The following is a 24,016-nucleotide window of genomic DNA, read 5'->3' as shown; positions in this document are numbered from 1 at the left end:
CAGACAAAGTTGATGAGAGCACTGAGAGTGAACCAAAACAGTAAAGATACTGGCCTTTAAATCAAAGCAAAGAGCTGAAAGAAGCCAAAATGCTCCGATGAGCTGAGAGACACATTTGGGTGATGGATCTTTGTGTGTTAATCACTTTTACACATAGTCATTTGATCCATTGTTCATATAAAAAGGGATTAGAGCAGCTTTAAAGTCAGATACTCAGGAGTTGCATTAAATTTATGGACGACTGCCTCAGTGGTATCCAACCTAGTGGGTTTGAGGGAGTGTCCAAAATCACTTTTAAATGACCCAGTGACACTTCAGAGATTTTAATGATTGTATTTAAACAGGCAGGTCACTCAAGAAGAAATTGTTATTTACAGGGATGAATCGGTACAGCCTGAAACTCTGCACACAGCCCAGCAGGAAAATGGTTTCTGTACATCTGCACTCTGTCATGAGCGATATGGAGTCGAGCTCTGAAAGCCTTGGAAATTGGGTAATTCCACTTCCCATAACACACAGTTGATTTCACAGCATGAGATAACAGTTATCCACCGTTTAATGTAACACATAAGAGCATTATTGTCAGGCTTGAGTGCAAGACATGAACACCCTGATATTTGTGCTTCTCCTGAGATGCAGGGAAAAAAAAGAGCTTCTCACCATGTGGCTGTCAGCGCAGTCTTGTTTTGATTGTCACTATGGGAACGGACAGTCTCTGACCCATGGTTACAAGAGCAAAGGGATTTGATCGATGAAGCAAACCTTCAATACTCTTCTCTCAGTGAGTTGATATAACAGTCTGCCAGGCTGGGCAAAGAAGATGTCAAACACAAACAATTTGGAAGCATGAACCAGAAACTTGCATCTTTTGCTCTTCACGTGTTAAATTAAGTGAATATTCAGTAAGAAACACTGAGAGGAGGAACAGAGCTGAATTGAAAAGTTGAAACAAGACAGAAGACAGTCACTGCCTCAGGAGAGTCTCATCCGTTAACCAGACCTCAGAGACCGAGTGTGCACACAAACATTTGGTTTCACCCTCTGCCTTGACCCTGAACAACAAATGTGGGTAGCATAATAAAAAAGGCAGTAGGGGAAGAAAAACCATCTGTTTCAGGGTCCAGAGTTCACTCAGTTGGTGCAGGAGTGCCAGCAACTGTAAATAGCGCTCGGAGAGCATAGCGGGTCCAGGCAACTGCAGCCAGAGGCAGTGAGCCTCTACATAAATATTGACTCTGTGTAGATCCCAGCTCTCCAGACCTTTTTAGACGTCAAAGCACGAGGGATGACTGCATCAGACTTTGCAAAGACAGAAACCTGATTTGAATGTTTGCTAACGAAGGACATGCTCATTGTCAAAGGACTGTAGGTGTTACATTGAATGGGTGCTCTTATCTACCAAGGTTGAGAACTCATTAAAAAGAATTTCAAGGTGTCTGTTGCAGATGGACTTAATAGTTTAGTTCTGTTTGGACATTTTCAGTCTGAATGAGCAGGATAGTGTGATTTCTGTTTATTCTCCTTGTGGAGTTAAATTTCAGCACTGAAGGCATCTGGAAGCAGATTACCCATGGGCATGCTGCTGCCAGTCTGGCCTTCTTTCTGCATCTGTGTCCAGCAGACAGTGGCTGCTCTAAATACTTAATGCCTATTTAGTATTAATGTTGTTAAGAACAAAGAGGAAAAGAGTGTTACTTTTTTATGACTAACTGTACTTATTGAGATTTAGAAAAATGAAACCCACAATGTCATGAAACTGCTGACAGTACTGACGGAGATTCGGGTGAGGTTCTCCTTTAAATTTATCTGAAAACTTGCACTATGTGTTATGTGAAAGGAGTTGCTTGTAGCGACAAACCCACAGACAATAATCACCCAACTATGCAGCCTCTTTCATCTACGGAGAGTTGTAGCTTCTTTTAACTCATTGTTTTGGTTTTCAGGCGAAACTTCACTGTTTTGGTTCACTCTCAGGGCTCTCATTGTATTCATCTTAGGACATCAGCAGCTGTTAAAGCCACTGTACACTACCTGCCCAGCACAAAATGTTGCACAGACAAAGTTAGCAACTAGCTGGTGAACTTAGAGAAGCATTTAACTGCTAAAGAGAGAGATATTAACCCTGTGTTGGTAGTGACTTGACCAACTCATTTCACTCGACTCGAGATGCTCACCTCAAGCAGAGTTGAGGAGCAGGCTACAGAAGTTCTGGTGACCTCACTTCTTTCTAACGCCACACCCCCGAGATTCTTTTCATTTTCAAATTTGTGGTCTTCAGCCTCAACCGTCGCAAGTCACATCACTTGTTATCAGACTTTGTGCAACTGGAGCCACAAAAAACTTTGTTTCACATACAGTATGCAGTAGTACTACCCAAAACCTGAAAAACAGACATTGATGTGTAAAATCTGTGCAGTTCCCCTATAAGTTAAGTTAAACAAATCCTACACAACTTTTCCACTCACAATGTTAATAGCATCAGATTTTGTAAAACTACAGTGGTTATGAGTTAATTTTTCTTACATTACAAGGTGCAAGACTGCTTTATGTTGCAAAACAAATTTAACATTTGTTTTTTTTTTATCTGTAAGTAATCCTTATAGTATCTGTATAATATCAAACAAAGTCAATATATTGAGTGTTTTGAGAAAACAAAACATAAGAGTAATTAAACTCATGGTCTTCCAAACAAATGTGTTGAAAATGATAGGGCTGTATTGTTCTTCAGGGATTCATTAAAAAGAAAAATGAAAACCAAACCAAAACAAACAAACAACAACAAAAAAACGGCCTTAGGTGTTGTGTCTTAGTTCTTTTCACAACTCAGATGCAAATTCAGTTCCTTATCAACACCTCTTATTATAGAAGTCAAAATGTATTCGAACAGCTGTCTCCAGCACCCCTCCCCCCAGCCCCTACATTTGTATATACGGTAAAGCATATGCATGGTCACGGTAAGATTAAAAGAAGTTAAACATCTCAGATTCCATTTAAATTCTGATAGGAACAGACCAGACTGTGGATCCCATATCTCACATCAGCATTTGAAACCTGAGTTACTAAGATAGTCAACAAACAAAATTGTTTCCTTGTAAGAACCTCTTGTCCGCAACAAATGGGTTATGGTAATTTTTGGGGGAGAGATTGTTGGAAGAAGCCATGAATATAGTTTCAAAGAATGAAGGTTTTGGCCTTTCTGTGCAACACTTCGAGAACAGAGCTCTGCAGTGGTTGTACATGAGACATAATTTCCTATAAGATACAACTTGTATTTAATTTCTTCAGCAGTAAATAATCTCAAATGAACAACAGGAAGCTTTGTATGTTTCTTTGACAGCAATCAAAACCTTTAATAGCTGCTAATAAACATCATGTATAAGAACTTTTGTATCGCCTCCAGTTTTTACTTCACAACAGAGCACTGATAGTATTTTTGACTCCCCACAACAGGGAGAGTTTGAAGGATAGACCTTTTTTTTTTTCTTCCAAGGTCTACTACAGCCTGAAGGCAGAGGAGTCTAAACATGTCAACAAAACACTTATTTGTAAGCGTGAAAAAAAAAAATCTTGTTTCAGCCTCCATCTTGCCATCTGCCGCCTTCACTACTTCAGAGCCAATCAAATATGGTGTGATAAGAAAATTCAATAATCTCAATGAGGTAATCTCTGTGTATCTCTTTGTTATTCAGCGTTCGTAACCTCAGCAATTGTGGACAGAAAACGCAGACACACAACATGGAACACCATAGATAAGCATCTTTATTGGGATACATACAATGTTTAACAGGTAAGACTTAAATAAATTGGAATTTTGTACATTATCACGGACATAAAGTGCGATTTCAATCACCACACATCACTTAAGCTGAGAGAGCACGACACATAGCACGACAGTCAATCAAGTTCACATCAATAATAATTTGGGGTGCAGACGGAAGAGAAACCACACCGTTTGATTTTCAAGTAGTTACACAGAAATAAACAGCTGATTATTAAAATGGCAACGACCAATGTCCGTACAGTACACGCTCATCCACACAGTGATACACAAACACACATGCACAGGAACAGTTCAGCTTCGAGCCGCCACAGCTGGAGCTTGCTGCTGATCGGTGGACTGGAGTTGTCTTCCCAGGTACTCCCTGTGAGAGGAAAGAGCAACAGATTACACATTAACCTCTTTAACTCTGCTAGGACACCGGTGTCTTCTCTCCCTTTCTTGTTGGTTTTGCCGTAATCAGGAAGACCTCTTGTTTACAAAAATATGGAGTCTCCAAATGTTCTTTTTGGAACTCAGCCTGGACCTTTTCATGAAAAAAAAAAGAGTAAGAATAGATATAATGTAGAATATTCATACTGTGTGCTGTCTTCTTCAAATGTGAGGAAGGTATTTATTGGTATTTTGATTACGGCCTCATACTTCCCTCAGCCTTTATAGACAAAGCCACAGGCAAATATTTAGATTGAAAAAAAAAAAAAGAAAGGTGGACAACATTTTTCAATTTTTACTGACTTCAAAGACCTTCTGCTATCACCTGAAGTGTTTCTTACACTTTCATAAGAAACTTGGAAGGTTTCTTTTCTAGCAAGACTTTATTTATGCATATAGTCACTGTGGTTCGGGAGCTACAGACATTTCAATTTGGGTATGTAATTTTAATTTTTACTCCAAAACAGCATCGAGGGAAGAGGTTAAACCCTCAACAGAAACCCACTTACTGCTTTTAAAACAATAGTTAGACATTTTGGGAAATACAGCAGCAACTGGTTAGCTTTGCCTTTCATAAATGCTAGAAACAAGGGGAAACAGCTAGCGTTGTTATGATTCCTGGTGGGGGACAACTAGACTCCAGGAAGTCATAACCACACGTAAACCCATGGCATCTCATTTCTACATTTCTGTTTTTGTACAGATTTCACAAATAAGGTATAATGTCTTAATTACTGCTTTAGCTTTAGAAAGTTTTTGCATTTGGACTGAGCCAGCCTTGCTGTTTTCCAGTCTTTATGCTAAGCTAAGCTTATTTACTCCATGCCCCAGCTCCATATTAAAGGTGCAGATGATATATCTTGTTAATTAGTGAGCTTTAGAAGTGCTGGGAGGTGTATTTTGTTACCTTTGGACAGAACCAAGCTAGCCATTTCCACCTGTTTCCAGTCTTTGTGCTAAACTAAGCTCACACGTTGCTAGCTGTAGTTTCATAATTCATAAACACATGAGAGTGGTATCGATCTCCTCATCTAACTCTCAGCAAGAAAGTGAATTTGCCTGTTCCCCAAAATGTTAAACTATTCCTTTTTTTTTTTTTCGTATTTCAATTCCCATCCAGTTGATGGTTGGGGTGGAATTAGAGCCTTCAGTATCCTTTAATATCAGATTAAGCACTTCTCATTTTCAGAAAATGAGTTTATTCAGACCATTACATCATGTGGTCTTTATGATGCTGAAACATAATACCAGTATTTCGAAAGGTCACACTTCCCCTTTAGGTATCTTCTTGACAGTAACATTTTCAGATATGTTATCATGACACTCACCTTGCTGCTACCAGAAATATCAAATACCTCTCAGAAACCTAAGATGGAGAGGGCTGGCAAATACTTCTGACTACGGAAATTATGGTCTCCAAACTCTGAGACTCTGAACAACCAAGTACTGATAAACATGATATGTCTGTATTTTTCAGCCGAGCAACAACACTGTTAGGATCTCCTTATAAAACCCTGTTCCTGCCTCCATTTCCAACATGCTGTCATTCTCCTTTAATTACATGAACATGGAATTACATGGAAACACACAAGAATGAATCACAGTAGTGAGTTATTATGACACAATATGCAGGAGTCAAACAGGTTAATAGGAAACACAACTGACAACCCACCATTATAGAAAGCAGCAAAACAACCTTTCTGATTCATGGAAGTACTTTTCTGCATGTTTTCCATTTTTGTCTCTACAACTTAAAATAACTAAAAACATGCCTCATCTCTGGTCAACCCCAAGCCAGCATTTTAATGTTTTATCTCATTGTTAACTGCCGACCCCAACTTGATGAACACTCAAGTATTTTCCAAAACTCTGTTTGTACCAATGGCTATACCTGAGGAATTCACAGATAAACATACAGTTAATTAAAGACATTTTAGACTGAAATCCCTTCAAGGAACATGACTCCTCACACCTGCTCTGGATCAATTCAACTCTATCAACAGGTTTTAAGCCTCTGATCTTCACATAACCCATCCTCTCTTTCCTACAAGCACTTTCTCATGGTGTCATACAACATTTCAGCTTTTAACAGGGGGGAAAAGAAAAATCTAAAATGTCCACACTTCCCTGTAGTTGTCAGAGATAATCTTTAGCTGGTCTGCAATTAGCAGCTGTATGTTGATTAAGAGGACTGCCAGGGAGATAATAAAGGCAGATGGCAATAATTGGAAGGATGAGCCAGAGTTACGAAGTCAGTGTTCGGGTGCCAGGGCGCTTTCTGATGTACGCATCTGCAGCTGCTGTATTAATTAATACCTAGACAGTAAAATGTGTCCTAGAGGTTAAACGCAGCAATATACCGGCTGGATAAGGAAATATACAATCATTTAAAAGCAAAGCAAAGTGCTTTTGAATTACAATGTTATTCTATTATTATGTTATTTAGCATCATCATTGCAGATGAAAACACATATTTAAAGGCCTGAGTGTGTGACTTTTTTGGGTGATTAATCCACACGTCATTTAAAGACATATCACTAAATGTAATAAAACACACAATTTAAATTTCACTGTGCTGGAATGTAGCATTTATTTTATTTGCTTTAAATTTGATTTTCTCCTGTTTTTGCCAGCAGTAAGTCAAGTTCAGCCAATCACAACAAGTAGTGTTGCATTGTGCTACATGGCAACATACTGTATGTCTGATGACATGATGTATGATTTGTTTTTCTTCAAGGTTATGAAGATATTCCCAGTTTGGATATGAGATTTGGACCAGTTATCATCTGATCTGCCTCTCCTATTTACTTTTTTGGTTGATAAAAATCACTGTTTGCATTGCACATCTAATTGTTTATGGGGGGAAAATCTATTACTTTTTTCTAGTTTCATTTGTTTTCTATGGATTTTTATATACATACACAATTGCCTCATTTTAAAGATGTTTCATAATTTATTGATGTAGTTATTGTCTGAGGTGTTTGAGATTTGGTTCCTTTAAAGATTTGTTGTTTCACATTATGGATTTTCTGCCTGATGAAGATTTATGACCAAAACACTGTGTTTCTAATTAACTTTAATTCATTTTTCTAGGCTCCTGTCTGCCAGGTGTAAATTTAATAACACTGAGATGCAACAATTTATTTAGCAAATTCTTGTGCCATTTATTCCTGATGCACTCTATGTAAAAAGACCTTAAAAAAAGAGTCAAATTTGGGATGTAAAAATAGAGATATGCAACATGTGTCAAATGAGATTAGATATAGTGATTTATTGGATTAATGCATTTATTCCATTGTAGGTTTGTAAAACTAGTAGAGCATTTTTGCACATTTTTGAGAAGCTGTATCAACTATAATGTAAGAATGAAAATCATCTTTTCACTGGAAATCAGCCGCACTTTACATTCAGTGAAAATTTCAGTAAGACGAGAGCTGGAGAGAGGAATATGAATTTCAGAGTATTTGGTCCCTTGAAATTCTCACCAAGGTCAATTTCCCGCTCTTGCAATTTATTTTGCTCCCTCCCTCTGGCTTTTTAAAAAGGAGCACACATTGATCTTGAACAGATATTGGAGTATTTTACTGGCACTAATAAACAGACTAGCGTATGAAATTCAATCTAATAATATATCATGAAATGTCAACTGTAGAAAGAGCTGTGCTTCAGTATAGACACCTGACGTGGAGGCCAGTACAGCACAAGGACAGAATGACAGTCAGTCAGGCTTAACAGCAAACCCTCAATAAGGAGCTGAAAGGAAAAAAATTACATTCTTTCACAAGACATTTTAAAGGGCACGTCCGTTTTTTATTTGAGGTTTTCATCATTCTGTCGCTTCCCAGTAATGCTCCATATGTATTCAAATCCGAAAATTAAAATTTTGGTCAAAGTACGTATGTTTCAGCATCAAAATACCGTTTTCCCAAGCCCTTCTAAAAACCTTTACCCACATGACCTGATGTAGGTTTCTGCATGAAGACGTTGCTACATATAAACCGATATAAACCTCCTCACCCACCTAGCTAGTAGCCACGGAGACGGACTGAACACTCACTGTTGCGGCTGCTCTGCTAAACGTGCTAACAGACACACACAGACGGAGCACTCACTGTAGCTGCTCCTCAAAGTTTAAAAAATAAACTCTCCCCCGCCAGTGAATGGCTCCGGATCAAAGCAGAATCCGGTGCTTCCGGCACTCTCCTCCCAGCACTCACCAGCTATCTGTCCCTCCACTCCATCCAGAGCATTTATAAACATCTCACATACTCAGACTATGTGACATCTCTCATATTGTATCAGGAAGGGGGGGGGGGGGGGCTGTCAGGGCTGAGTGGGCATTTGAACAACCCAGCAAAAAAAACACAGATGAAGTCGTCCTTTAAAGACTTTTCAAAGCAGACTAAAGGGCACGGAGATGAATAACAATAGTTTCTCACTTCAAACATTCATCTGTGCTGTTGTCATGACAGCAGGGGCCTTTATAAGTAACGGAGGAGAAGATCTTCTCATGGAAATAAAAACAGCAAGGCAACCCACTCAAGGTGACGGCGGGTGTGGCGAGGCGCTCTGAAAGTATTATGCAGGCGAATAAGACCTCACCTCAGTTTTTCCCCCTCATTCTACAGCAGCATTCACGCATTTCTGTTTTCATGAAAGTGATGAATATAGGCCACAAATAATCCAATGTGATGAAACAACCTTGAGACATAAATGCCCACACATAATAGGTCCTGTTGAGATAAACAAATTGAACTAGTGGAAAAGCAGCCGGCTCTGAACACACAATGGATGGATAGGTAACAAAAAACGTTTTACCATTGTTGTCTCTTTCTAACCCTTTATATTCTTTCAGCACAAAAACAAATCAATCATTGTGTTGCTTCAGTGTGGCGGAAGGACAGTGTGATGTTGTCACCAGGGGGAAGGCGTGGGTGAGTAAAGACATACGTTGGTGCTTGTAAGTTTACTCTATTTCTGTATAAATATGATCTAAAATGTGATCAGATTTTCATGCAAGTCACTAAAACTAGATGAAGAGACATCAATTAAACAAATGAGACAAAAACCTTACACTTGTTCATTAATTTATTAAGGAAAATGATCCAATGTTACATATTTGTGTGTGGCAAAAGTATGTGAACCTCTAGGATTATCAATTCATTTGAAGGGGAAATTAGAGTTGGGTGTTTGAATCAATGGGATGATAATCAGGTGTGAGTCTGTCAAAGTCTGAGCTTCACAACACAGATTTGTGGAGTGTGTCACGGCTTGAACGTGAAAGGAGATTTCTGAGGACGTCAGAAGAAGAGCTGTGATGTTCACCAGACTGGAAAGGGTTACAAAATCATTTCTAAAGTTCTAGAGTTTGGACTCCACTGGTCGACAGTCAGGCAGATTGTGTACAAATGGGTCAACCAACAAAGAGCCCACACCAAGAGCGAGGCGTGTAATAGTCTAGGAGGTGACATAGGACACCAGGGTAACGTCTAGGAAACTATAGGCCTCTCTTGCAGTGGCCTCCAAGGAATGTCCATATGCAGGGACGATAAACAGTTACCGGAAATGTTTAATTGAAGTTATTGATGCAAAAAGGGGGTCATACCAGTAACTGAAAACAAGGGTTCACAAATTTTTGCCTCACACAAATATGTAAGATTGGATAATTTTCCTCAATAAACAAATGAATAAATTTGATGTTTTGTCTTATTTGTTTAATTGTGTTCCCTTTATTATCTGCCAGGTGTAAGCCCGGAAGGAGATCATGTGTTTGATCGTGTGTGTGTGTGTGTGTGTGTGTGTGTGTGTGTGTGTGTGTGTGTGTGTGTGTGTGTGTGTGTGTGTGTATCTGTCTGCAGCTAATCTTACATACTACTGAACCTATCAGCTTTATATTTTTTTATGCACATTTATGACTGTATGCTCAAGGACCTCTCGTGATTGTAGTGATTCACAATTGTTGAAAAACCTATTTTATAATATGTTTTATAGCACCATTGACTGCTGACTCCTTCGTTAGCTTCATCGCCATCTTGACTGTAAGGGAGCTGAGAGGGACAATTGAGTGAGATTCAAGTCTTCTTTGTTTGGGAGGGTAGAGGGAGGTAGGGAGGGGGTTTATTTTGTGTGGTGTGTTACAACAAAATGTTCTAAATAAATAACAATGTTTAAATTGAGAAGTTTGGACTTATTGTCCTGTTTATTGTTTCCTTAAGTTTATACAGTTAGGCAAACCCAGGACGCTCAGTTATAATACCATTTTATGCATCTTAAAGAAAACTGAGACTATACATGCCTCCAGACACGCCTGGTGGACATCTGCACTCTACTGAGTTCACTATTCTAGTCTAGTTTTAGGACTTGTGTGAGAATTTGATCACGTTTTAGGTCATGTTTATGCTGAAATAGAGAAAATTCTACAGAGTTCACAAACTTTAAAGCATCTCTGTATAGTGAGCACAAGTTAAAAGAAAATACTAGAACAGATGAATGTCTTCAGATGAGATTTGTGTGCCGGGCTTTTAAATAAAATGCTGCTGCTTCCACTTAGCTGAAAAAGCAGGTGTGAGTAATAAAGCATCAATTTCTATATCAAATCAAATCAACTTTGTCCTTAGTATAACGACGTGTGCTGAATTTTGCATCAGTTTTCAACTCAGACTACAACTCATGTGCAAGTCCAAACACTGCTTTTCATTTTTGTGATAAGACATCTGTATGCAGCCCTGCAGCAGGTTTGTCTTACAAGCATTATCTGCATACTTTCTACTAGTACTTCATATCTTTTTCATCCATTTCAATTTATCACCATCTTTCTATAACTCCATTCCCCTTCTTCTGTTTTCATGTACAACAAAAAAATAAAACATCACAAGATCCAGTTTCTGGGATTCAATATATGGCCAAAACGAGTTTTTTTCCCCTTAAAAGTGTATTTAAACCACAAAGATATCTCTGGCTTATAAGCAAACTTCTCAACTTACAAATCATGCAATTAACCCAACATCTGCCCCCTCTGTGTCTGCAATGCGGTTCTAATTTTGCAGCCTGGAAGATGTTATAGATTAAAAAAAGATACATCTTACATTCAGGGTGGGAAATGAACTTCTTAAAATGTGAATATCTACCAGCCACTGAAAGATAAATGTTCAAATTCACCTTCCCCTTAATAGTAAATTATTATTTTATGTCTGAAATCTACCAGCCACTTTCATATTTTACCAGCATTTGGTTGGTAGCTGGTGCTAATTTCCCTTCCTGCTTACATTAGAGGTTGCAATATTCACGTGAGTGGGGAAAAAATACATCTTACTTTCTACACCTGATATTTAGAATCTGTTTCTTTCTTCTCAGTTAATGAAACAAGACAGCAAAGCCTTTGTGCAGCGGCGAATAAATACAGTTCTAGCAACACTTCAGTGAACACAGAGTTTACACTGAACATTAAGATCACTTAGATGAGAAAACAGTACTACACACTGATATCGAACACAATACCTCCATCCACAGTTGCTCAGGGAGCTCAGTGTGTTTTAGATAGTGGCAGCAAAACAAATACATTTTCACTTGTTGCTTGTGGATTTTTAGTGTTACCAAGCAATCCAGTAGACAGAAAAAACACAGGTTGAGAGGCAAGTTGAGTGTTTGGACCCAGAGGAAACAAAAGGAGTGATGTTTTAACATTAGATTAGTACTGACCAGTGCCTCAGTAAAATTAAGCATATGCTGTTCAAAATTGTGCTGGTGAGAGGGTTTAATACACTTTAGTGGATACATGAAGCCATTTTTCGCAGTTTCATACCGGGAGATCAGAAGAATAGGTAATGTACAATCAGCTGTGGTATAATTCCCTCTGACGCTGATTAGAGATTCAACTAATTTGTGAAATGAGAACCATGATGACTACATGACCTTAGAATAAATTTATACATTTTTTTTATGTAAATGTACATGACGCCAAACTGACAGAGTGTCACATCACTACTTTGCTTGTAGGATGGTAAACCTATGTATGTGTTTGTTATGCAAATGTGTGAATTTCTTATGCATATATACTGTGTACGCATATTTGTGCATTACATATGTAATGGTTTTGTGCTAGTAATGTGCTTTAAGTGTGTTTTTAGTTAAGGATCGTCTTTGCTTCATTCATCTTGTTTTTTATCGCCTTTAGAAGCACTCTGTAAAATATGCTTTGAAAAGTGCTATATAAATAAAGTCTATCATTATAATAAACTGCCTTCATGTCAACAGCTAAAGCCTTTAACACCAAAAACTAAAAATCTTCAAGTCCTTTAAGAGCAGAATACTCCAACCTAACTTGGAAACTGTTAAAATGTCCATCTTCTATATTATTCTCTTTGTTCTCCATGAACAACCAAAACACATAGTAACAACAGTTCATTAGCTGGCATGTCGTGACCTGTTGGATGTCACTGAAGGAATCTTCAAATACAGACTTTTAGATCTGAATGTAAATGTAAGAAACAAATATTGACATACTTCAGGCCAGCCGTAACAGCCTTGGAAGCTTCGAGGCCTCAAAAAAAAAAGGTATTGGGGACAGCCCTACATAATTCCCAGCAAATATCCACCCATGCTCAACCTGAGCAGAGATCAAAATAAATGAAAATGTGTGAGGTTGTGCGGGATCTTTAATAATTTGAATTCAAATGCAGGCAGTTGTTATTTCCCTGTCAGAAAACCTGGAAGCTTTAAGGGCCAGTTATTCTCATGACACCATGTAGGTGATAAGAGGTTCATATTAAAACAGAATGCATCACATCAATGAGCTTATAAACGTGTTCTTACCAGTTGTGGACCATGAGCTTCTGCACGGCCAACAGAGCGTTGTAACGGACTAGCTGGTCCTCGTGGTGCATGTGATTCATCACCAGCTGTTTCCCACCCAGCTGCTCAATCACCCTGAAATGGAAGGAATAAAAGGTATAATGGGAAAAGGCCTGCATCCGCACAGAAAACAGGTATTATTTCCTTCTTTTAGGTCATTCAGAGGAACATGACCAGGTAATATAATCTAGCCTGACTGAAATTTTCTATTTACCTTATGCGGGATCAGTGGCCTTGTAAAAGGATATAATGCTTTGAAAAGGAAACAGACCTGAATAAAACATTTAATAATAAATGGTCTGACCGGAGAAAAGAAAAGTATCGGTGCTGCTACACATCAACTTTCAACCAATCCTAGTGGGGTCTAATTAGCAACATAAGGCTGGAAATGGGGCACATCAACCCTCTGACTGTGACTACAGGGTTATATGGTTGATATAGGAGACAAAAGAAACTATTATTTGCCTGTCAATTGCACAGTGTTTCTGGAATAACAAATGTTGGAGGAGACCTAAAGAACACAGGATGAGGACAGACAAGAATGAGCAGCATCGGAGGATTTAAGACAATAACAAAAAGAAAAACACCTTGAACTTTGCTATTATCTGTACAGAAATGGAAAACGATCTTGTTTCCCTGGGGTTGTAAGGAGATGGGATGAGATAGACCTGTGGAGGTCAATCAGTGTGTTCAGATAATAACAACTATTGTCACAACAGGAAATTGGCTACTTTGAAGTAGTGTTTTTGTATTTCCCCATTTAAATGTGAGCTGCAGACTAGAGGAGACATTGGTCAATTATTCCTTTATACAAGTGTCATTGATTTAGATTTTAATCGAAAGGAAAGCAAACTCTTTGCTCATTTGTTTATCTCTCATATGGTTTGAATCTTTTGGAGGAAGCATTTTATGCCTTTATTAGAGACAGTGGAGAGATGCAACAAAAGGTCCCTGGCTGTACACGAACTGGTCGGCGTCTAATCCTAAACTATGTGGTTTGATTTATCTGTTATAAAATATGTTAGTGTTGGGTGCTGATCAAACACAGGCAACGTGCAAGTACCTAAAATGAAAAAGGCTTGCAAGATACCAAAGATCAATTTTAGCACCACTCAACAAACAATAGATTTATTTGAGTATTCTTACAAGTGTTGGATGTGCAGATAATGAAGTAGACACAAATCACTCAGGAGGAGTGAAGCTGTTGAAGCACATGCAAAAATGTGTTGTTCACTCCTCTGGTACTTGTAAAATTGCTGACATGAAATTACAGTGTGTCCAGAGCTGAGATATAGTGCAGCCAGCATTTTTTATTTTATTGACCAACCCCAGATGTACAGAATGTAAGGGCAATGCAAACGCCATCTTAAAGCTGCTAAGAGTTGAATTTATTCTGATGTTTTTGTTTGTAGAAAAATGACACAATGCTGTTGAAAATTGTTACAGCGTATGTGTCACTTTCATGCCATTCATCTAAAAAGACAATAATTTTTGACATCTATCACTCGCTCATCTCACAGAGCAAATACACTTCGATCTTATCAAATGAAACCATCTTTTTTTTTTTTTTTTTTTTTTTTTTTTTTACACATTTCACATCTCAGTGAGATATTTTTTTTATCTCTGGTGTGCTTAGTGAAGCGTGATCTCCATGACAACTGTTCAAATCTCCGGTTGTCTATATGTTGTAGACTTTATCTGTAATGATTGACAAAGGCCCCCCTATGTGGCTATGAGCTTTACAGTTTCATCACGTGCATATAAATGTAAAATTAAAAAAAAAAAAAAATCAAACAACCAATAAATGAAGACAATTCAGTTTTCTTCATATATACTATGCACGTAGCCTACATGAAATCTATTCTTATCCAGTAAGTTACTGATGTTAATCAGCCTGGTGACAGTTTGTCCGCCTGCTGTCCTTTCAGCATCTGAGGAGCGGTGGTGCTGACAGAGCAGCTGCCTCTGATGACAGAGACGCTGCGACGCAGGTTGGCGTCGGTGTAGATTCAAAGGACGGATGCTTCAGGAGCTCTTCAGCAGGAATTTTAATTGGTACAAGGGATTAACAGTGGTCCTAATGGTTTCTAATTAAAATTGCTACAGATCTTTATTCTGATTTTTGCCGTTAACAGCAGTCCTGCCTTAGATACCTAAAGCGTAGGATTTAATTTGTAGTTCAGAGCACCACTACAACTCTAGACAGATGTATCGTATGTGAACAGGTCATATTGTGCTTTAATTATGTTCCCCGCAATAGCTGTGTTAACATTATTTAATTCACATTGTGATAGAAGTGATGGTGGGAATGTCTGCATGGTTTCAGCAATGACTGTGGGACCATTCCACACAGTTTACTGTTTACATTGTTTCATTCAGTGTGACAGAGAACACGGGCTGTGTAAGCAGTCTGTTTGCAGTAGTGATGGCTCTGCTAGATGTGTGAGGAGAAGCAGATGAGAATGAGAAGATAAATTTTTCTTGAAAATTTGCTTCATGCTGTCTTCACTCAACAATCTCCACTGTAATCAGAAGCTTGTAGGAGAAAACACAAGCAGCCTGTGCTAACCTATCACAGTTCTTGTGATACCCCACAAGGTGGTATATGTGTAGCCAGCATCTGTTGATGGAGGTGGGCGGTTGTGGTGGCAGCATTGCTGTTTATAGCAGTGTCTTTGGCTTTTGATAATAAAACAGGGAGTTGCCATAATTGGAAATTCTAAACACAGCGGCTTTAAGGTTTGATCGGAAATGAGTTTTCACAGGCAAGTGTCTTACCGTTTTCCTCGTGGGTAGTGACGCACATACTCTCCAATATCGTGAGCTGCCACTGCTATGACTTGAGGGTCATCAGACACTTCCAAGAGCCGAGTTAAGATCCTATTGAAGGAAGGTAGACAGAGAGTCATTTAAAAACAGCGGTCTGCATTCCATCACAGCTGATTCACTCTGAAAATCATCTATTTCTCAGAAGCTTCTAGACAAAGACTTTTGTAATATATACTCATAAATACATTAGCCAAGGTTATTTTTCCCTGAGAAGGTGGTGGATGTAGAAATACACTGAAGTCCCTAAAAGTATGGTTTAATGTGACTTTAAAATTGAGGTAAAACCTAAAGTCCAAATCTAAGGACAGAGGATGTGAGGCATCTTCTGAAAGTGTGACACTTCAGGGTTCAGAGTGTGACAGTGAGTGGGTGAGAGTCGGGGGGGAAAGAGCATAATAAAAAAAGGAGGGTAATTTAAGCTGAGATGATGCCTGAGCTGATTACAGAGAGAGGACAGTGATGAGACAATGAGATGGACAGATCAAGATTTTTAATGAATGTAGATAGGCCCAACAGAGTGAGTGACTGAAATACCAAAGAACAAAGACACAAATTGATGTTTTATCTCTTGTGATCTGAGTCCTTAGATTGGACACACACACATACATACATCAACAGTGAAAAACAATGTCGACAGATAGTGCAATCATCAAACTGAGATGATGCTAGTGAGAGTGCCTTTTCAGCAGCTGTTAAAAGTTTAAAAGACGTGTAGAGCTGCAACTAACAATTGTTTTCATTATCGATGAATCTGCTGATTATTTACTCGCTTATTCCATTAATCATTTAGTTGATAAAATGTCAGAAAACAGTGAAAAATGCCAACTATTACAACTTCTTAAAGTCAAGTTAATTACTTAAATGCGTTTGAGTGGTGACATTTCATCTGGATTTGAATGTAAATTTTATATTTTATATATTTTTTTCAATTTTGGAAACTGTGTTTAACCTTTCAAAGCCTCAGAAGTCTATTCAAAACCAGTCACATATTTTAATTTCAGTTGTCACATTCTCAAAACATTTTTGACATTAAAAAAAAACTTTGAACACCTGAATATGTGACAGGTGCGTCGGAGGAAGGTGCCACTTAAAAACAATGAGAAGAACTCCCTGACATACCTGATGAAGGTCAGACAGACCGAAACATTGTGATTTGATAAATATTCAGCAGTAAGCAAGACAGTGTGGGGGAGTTCTTCTCATTTTCAACTTCAGAACACACACACACACAATTTCAAATCATATTAGTTTATTTAATTCACTTCACTAGTGGCACAAATGTAACCTATAATAAATAATATTTTGTGCCCTTGTGTTAAAGAACAAACTGTACTTCCAGCGGCATTGTTCATTTGCTTTTGCTGACGTGTAAATGTGAGAATGAAGTTTTTACAGGGCCATGGAGAAAATAAAATGTCTCACTACATTATATGTTTCATCTTACTTGAGGAGCTCATAGTTCTTCTCATTCAGGCGGACGGCGTTCTCGCGCCAGAACTTCTCAGACTTGTGCACAGGGCTCCATTCCAGGCGGCCAGACTTGAGTTCAGAGCTGTACTCATCAAATGAGCTGTTGATAAAAAAAAAGAAAAAAAAGAGAGAAAAAGGTTAAAGAGGATAGTCCTAGGATCACCACTGTTATTCATCTTACTGCAAAGATAATGCCACTACCTCTCAACCCACCTATTGTCAAGAGAATTGATTTGAGGGGTACGGTATATGGTCAAGTGGAACACATTTCAAGTACAGCGAATATCTAGTGGTCATCCATGCGTGTAATCAATACAAATCAACAGAAACATGTCTTTGGAAAAATGTGCCCCTTTCATGTACAGCACTGTGTTCAATCATTTCTATACCACATTACACACAGTTACTTATCACTCACAACGATTGGTTTTGCTAAACCATGAGTGATTTCTTATTATTCATGAAATAGAGTCCACCAGGTACCTAAGATCCTGCACACTCTCTCCCAGCCTCTCCAGCAGGAACTTGATGTCCTCGGTGATGTCCTCGTCATCGTACTTCTGCTGCTCAAGGTTCTCGAGCTGCTTCAGCACCTTGCATTGAATCATAGCCAGAGCGTACTCCTGACGAGTCTCCCTCTCAGCAGACTTCTCCAGAAGATTCTGTGATCAGACAACAGCGGTGTGAATATCATGCCATATGCTAATAGATGCATGTATATGAATTACTTGACTCATATGTGAGCAGTTAATTAGCAAATTCAAAACACTCACAATCTGAGAGAATGTACTTATTCATATCAAATGAATGAATAAATTGAAATACTTAACAGTGCTGAAACCCTTAGTCAATTAATTGAATGACAGAAAATTATTCAACAAGAATTTTGATAATTGTTTGAGTTATTTATCAAGCAAAAAATGCCAGACATTCATTGGTTACAGCCAAATGTGAGGATTTGCAGCTTTTCTTGCTTTTATTATATTGGATATTAAATGTCTTTTAGATTTTAGACAGTTAACTGGACAAGCAAGCAATCTGATAGCACTACCTTGAGCTCTGCAAAATTGTGATGAGCATTTTTCACAATTTCTCACATTTTATAGACAATATAATTAATTTATTAATAGAAAACAATCTGCAGGTTAATTGATAATGACAAGTTGTAGGTGAAAAATAAATAAAATAAAACTAAAGAATAAATAAATGATTGATACGCCTCTTCATAAAGGATCATTTTTTTCTTTTTTTTTCCAGTTTCATGTTAAATAATAGAAGCAAACAAAGATAATAAATAAGTCATATGAAGACAGAAACAGTAAGATGATGTGAAACTGGTCAATCGTCAGAGAGGTAGCTATAATATTTTGGGGTGTATTAGAATGTAGTCAATCAATAAGCAGGACTGCTCTACACAGCATTACTGGATTTTTATATGACACTTGAGTTAATGTGATGATGTACCTTAATTTGTCTGGTATTAGCCAAAAAACAGACATTCTTGTCTGGTTATTTTATTCAAAACAGTTTAATTGCTTTTCCATAATAATTGAAATAACAATAAAAAAACTACATATACATTAACTGAGAATTTCCTCAAATAGTGTTATTAAAGTAAGAATTTCTTCTGTGGTGGATAAAACATTTCAGAGTTAACCTCTTAAACCAGGGTTCAGGTTCAGGAGTTCTGAGTGAGTTGTGAAGGGGATGAGTGCGGCTTTACACTGCAACAAGAACACAATGTTCAAGTATCATAAAATCTTTTATGACGGAAGATCTTTGGACAAACTTTCAGGAACTCAGTCTTGCCAAAATGAAGAGAAAATTTTGGTGGCGAAATTATGGAGTGATACATAGGAAAAGTGGCTTCAGCAGTCGCCCTGATAGAGAAAAATGCACTCTATACTCTGATTAGACCCTTTCAGCCTCCGTTCAGGGCATAGCTACACCTAACAACAAATATCTGATTTTTTTTTTTCCATTAAAGAACCTGTGATGAGTTCACATCATCTCTATCAAGTCATAGCAAATGTTAAGAGCCTGCTTGCCTTTGAAGGCATAAGACTAAAAGATATTTCATTTCTATTCTGGAGCCTAACTGAATATGGTTTTCAAAGTATGAAACATCTTTTAGTACCAGAGTTAGGATAGGGTGAACACATCGCAAATACGGCAGTACTGCCTTTGAGGATGTGTTCAAGGACTTCCAGATGGTCAGGATAATTCAAGTCACATTACTATTCCCATGTGGTGAGCAGGATAATTTACATAATTAGGACATTTGGGAAAAATAGCAACACGGAGAACAATATTTTTAATGTTTTTCAAGAAGGATTTTGTAAAAAGGGAAAATTCTACTAGAATGTGACAATCCTAATTTCCTCATTTCCTGCATGACACAAAATCAGGAACCCTTGAGTATCAACAAAACACTTCTCCATTCGTTGATGAGTAACAATGTTTTTTTTTTTTAAACACGTACACCGTAAGGTAGGTTGAACGACTCTTGGGAACACCCATTTCACGTCAAGACATTTCAGGGTCTCCCTTCACTGCCCACCATTGCTTTTAATTAGCTGCAATATAGCAGTCACACTGAGCTACAAACTTCCCTGTCCAATTAAAAACTGAGCCCCTTTCTTTAACGGGTGCACTCACAGACGCTTGATGTGACAGCGCTGCTGGTATGAGAGGTGTTACGAATGAGCTTTGGGGGGGAATTCAAAGCAAGAACACATGCAGTCCATTGAGGCAAACATAATATTGTACTACATGTTCCCTAAAATGTATTTCAGGAAACAAAAAGACACTAGCAAGGTAGTCCATCAGAAACACAGATGCCCATTTTCAGAGGTTACAAGACAACAGTATAATACTGATGAAAACGGGTTGACAGAGAAGTACAAGCCGCCTAAAATGTCTTTCTCCAGGCTGGGTTTGAAAATAGCCAACTTTCCTCCAGTGTTATATGAGCTCAAACTCATGTTTCAATCATGTAATCAATGCCATTTACTACACCACTGTGCTCTGGGCAAGGTGAGGCTGTCCGGTGTTGCCGGGTTGGACAAAGCCTGAAGATCACTGAAGCTTTTCATTTAAAAATCCATATTTATGCTGTAATTCATAGATTTGACATGAATATTTTTATATGTATTCAATATAGTGCGTGCTGAGGGGGGCCAGGTACTGTAGGCTGCCAACTAGACAAATGCAGTGTTCCTATTGATTTTGAAAGCACTTACTGTGAGCTGATTTGGACAAAACCATTTGCAAAGTGAATTTAATGTAATGCAAAGCATGGTGTTACAGTGGAGACTTATTATTGTAAGCAAAAATATCAGTAGATATCATCTGGATAAAATATGTAATCATTTGGGACTACTTTAAATTATTCAAATACTTAGCCTTCTGAAGACCTGAAGTTATCACATTGATTTTTAATGTTTTCCCCAGATGTTTCGACCTGTGTTGCAGCCCTGCCAGACTCACTAACTTGCTTGCTTACAGAGTGCCTGAGCATGGGGAGATAAATGGGGCCTTTCCCATTCATCTAATTTTGTCTTTGCTTAGTATGGGGAATTCATTACCTCACATAAACACAAAACAGCAGAGCAAGTCCAGAAAGCAGCTCTTAGGCTGCATTCACACCAAATCCGGCAATCTGGCTTTACAACGCAGGGTGCCACAATGGTAGGGGCATGATGTTTGAGGTACTGGTGAGACAATTTATCCAGGAAGTTGAGTTGGAGTTACAGATTGATGCATTTAAGGATTTATCCGAAGCCAAAACACGGTGCATTGGTTTGTAAAACTCACAGACAGGATTTTACAGCTCTGGAAAGTTTTCACAGCAGCAACTGTATTTATCTTTCATCGCGATAATCATGAGGTAAACAACCGAATACAGTGTTCATGTTACAAAGTAATCCACCAGGAATGTGCAGTTGCATGAATGTGATTGGCCGCCGCAGTGTGACGTCAGGTTGTGTTTTTGCAAAAGTTGAATACTGTTCAACTTCTTGCCGGACAGCCACTGTGGTTTTTTGCTGAGCCCTGTGTGGTCCCCACTCTCGCAGCGTAAATGCACTGCCTGCATTCAAATGAATGGGAGGGCCGCTGTTTTTCACGCATTGCCGGATTTAGCGCAAACGCAGCCTTAAGAGTACATTAAATATTCAAAAGATGTTTTGAGCAATCACAGCTGGAAGCTGAAAGGGCAGCATAATGAGAAATTGTATTTATGTATCTTTTATGGGCTTGGTTATTTATAGGCTGCCTCAGCTGTTGTTTAAGAGCTGTCATTTCAGTTTGTTCTTGTTCTGATAAAGTATACAGCCTTAATAAACATTCAAAGTGTTGTGCAGGATTTTGAAAAATGCCCAGTGACTGTCCTATATCAGTATAAAAGTGCTGACATGAAATAGCGACCTGCAAACATTTCAACTTGATAGCTTTAAGTTTAGCCAAAAAAGAAGCACCTTCAGACAAATGAATAGGAAGAAATGGGAAAGCATTTCAGCCAGTGTGCTCAAAAGATTTTCAGTGAAAAGTAGGATTTCAGAGAAACACAGCAAGTGAGAAATTCTCCACATACCCGGAAGGCAGCCAGAATGATTCGAGTGACCTTCTCCTTGACAGACTCCTGGAGGATGTCGGACAGGGCTGGCACTACGTTGTAGCGTCTCAACTGCTCACAGAGCTGAGGACTGAAGGCCAGGAGCCAAACACAGAAGATCATCTGGTACTGGAGCTGGAAGCCACACTTGTTGCTCAGCACCGCTGTTATACTTGGATAGAAGAAAAAAATAATATAAATAAATAAAAAGTAAAATGGGACAAAAAAACAAACGCAAAGTGCCAGGAAAAAGACCCACATCTATATCTACCACCTGTTTACTAATAGAAGAGCTTTCACAGCTGTGTGCCTACATGCTGCCAATCCATTATCTCCGATGATGGTTGGGAATACAATGTTCAGACAGCCTTTAGACAACGGAAGAGCTGCTCAAAATACTGAGTACTAATGACTACAGCTAGACAGCGAATCATACATTTGCAGAAATAGCTGGTAAGTGCAGAGATGTGGATCTCATAGATGCGCAATAATTATCTGATCCAAATAAAGCAGAAAGCCTAGTTGTAAACAGCCATATCAAGAAAAGGTTTGGGACCTAGAGGAAGATGTTGTGGATCATAAATAATATGTATAAGACATTTGGGCAATCAAAATATGAAATAATGCTCTTCGCATCACATGTCTCACTCTGCTCCATCTACGTTAGATTAATGTGGCTGCAGAGTAAACCACGTTCTTCTCAAGAGTGAACACTGTGAGGACTATCCTTTGTAAATATTTACTTGGGGTGATGTGAAGATATTTCTAGCGTCTATCTACTAAAGGAAGGAATCTCTGCACTGCATGTCATGATCAGAGCTGTACAACCATGCCATGAGAGAGTCGAGGGGATGACATCTCTCTTCGTTTGATAACGTTAAAAGTTAGGATTTGCTGTGGGTTTCACGACTCATTTTAAAAAAGACAAGAAAAACAGAGAGAGAGGGCGAGCGAACTGAGAGTATGAGTGAGCATCAGAAAGACAGGCTGGAAAGCTTTCTCTGAGAGAGAGAGAGAGAGAGAAAGCCTGTGAATGACAGAAATACAACATTATCTTCTGATTGTTTCATGGTGGTTAAGTTCTAAAGTACAAATAAGCAACCATCAAACACTCAGCAGGTGATTTACTGAGGAGACACATTTAATATTAATGAGCATTGAATAAAACAAGCAAACAGTGAGCTGCTCTGCTCTGTGTCTGAGTGCAGTTGGGGCTGTTTGATATCAACAATGTCACACCACAGTGGGGCGGGGCTTCTGGGCTCTGACTCGCTGTGCGGGACAAAGGCACGCGCCCCGCTCAGCTAAACTGCCCAAGAAGAAAGAATGAGTGCACACAGGAGAAAAAAAAAAACATAGGCGGAGGCAGTAAAACTAGCCAATAGGAGCAGACATGTTTGATTGGCAGCAGAATCAACCAATAGAAGGCCATAAACTGCTTCTACGGTTCAACCTCTGTTTACTCTCACTGGTGAAGTCTGTATGGATTAAAACCATATAATTTTGGAAATCCTTATAATTTTAATTGATACGTTTGTCAATTGATACATACATATGTGGTTTTAAGCAATCGCCCCGTTCCAAACAGGCACGTTTTGAATGGGCACTAGTTAGGTGAAGGTGATTATATACTAATTAAAACATACTTATGAATATTATCTTCCATTTCTGCCAAGTCTGTTCCGCTAGATGCCACTAAATCTTACACACTTGTCCTTTAAAAGAAACTATTACTCACCAGTTAACTCCATCAGCCTCCACCCAAGCAAACCTATACTCATTGACCCTCAGCATCAGCTGAAGGCACCCGGCCACACACTGGACATACTGAGAGCTCTGCAAAGGACAGAAGCAAACATTTACCCACATAAGAACATGAGCCTTAGCTGTGTAATCAGGAAAGCAAGCAAAACATTAGAAGGTCAAGTACAATTAGTGCAGTTTAGAAACATGGAGTAGTTGACAAGCAGAGACAGCACATGGAAGAAGTCCAAAACTTGCATTACCATCACCTACCAAACCTGAGGCATTGCACATGCAGT

At 38.6% G+C, this 24,016-nt stretch overlaps 1 protein-coding gene across 1 annotated transcript in view; it reads right to left on the bottom strand.

Annotated features, from left to right (window-relative positions):
• Positions 1 to 3,736: 3,736 nt before the first annotated feature.
• The window catches only part of atp6v1h (ATPase H+ transporting V1 subunit H), a 28,025-nt gene continuing 7,745 nt past the window's right edge, over positions 3,737 to 24,016 (bottom strand). Inside the window, exons 8-14 of the mRNA XM_067606257.1 lie at positions 23,713 to 23,810; positions 21,954 to 22,146; positions 17,843 to 18,021; positions 17,334 to 17,459; positions 15,839 to 15,940; positions 13,022 to 13,135; positions 3,737 to 4,142 (exon numbers count right to left, since the gene is read on the bottom strand). Of these exons, the coding sequence (XP_067462358.1) occupies positions 4,073 to 4,142; positions 13,022 to 13,135; positions 15,839 to 15,940; positions 17,334 to 17,459; positions 17,843 to 18,021; positions 21,954 to 22,146; positions 23,713 to 23,810 (882 nt within the window). The 3' untranslated portion in view covers positions 3,737 to 4,072. The remainder of the gene's footprint in view (positions 4,143 to 13,021; positions 13,136 to 15,838; positions 15,941 to 17,333; positions 17,460 to 17,842; positions 18,022 to 21,953; positions 22,147 to 23,712; positions 23,811 to 24,016) is intronic.

Source organism: Thunnus thynnus, chromosome 12 (genome assembly GCF_963924715.1).
Source record: "Thunnus thynnus chromosome 12, fThuThy2.1, whole genome shotgun sequence".
NCBI classification, from domain to species: domain Eukaryota; kingdom Metazoa; phylum Chordata; class Actinopteri; order Scombriformes; family Scombridae; genus Thunnus; species Thunnus thynnus.
Note: the sequence above shows the minus strand (reverse complement) of the source record. Positions and strands in the feature narration are given on the sequence as shown.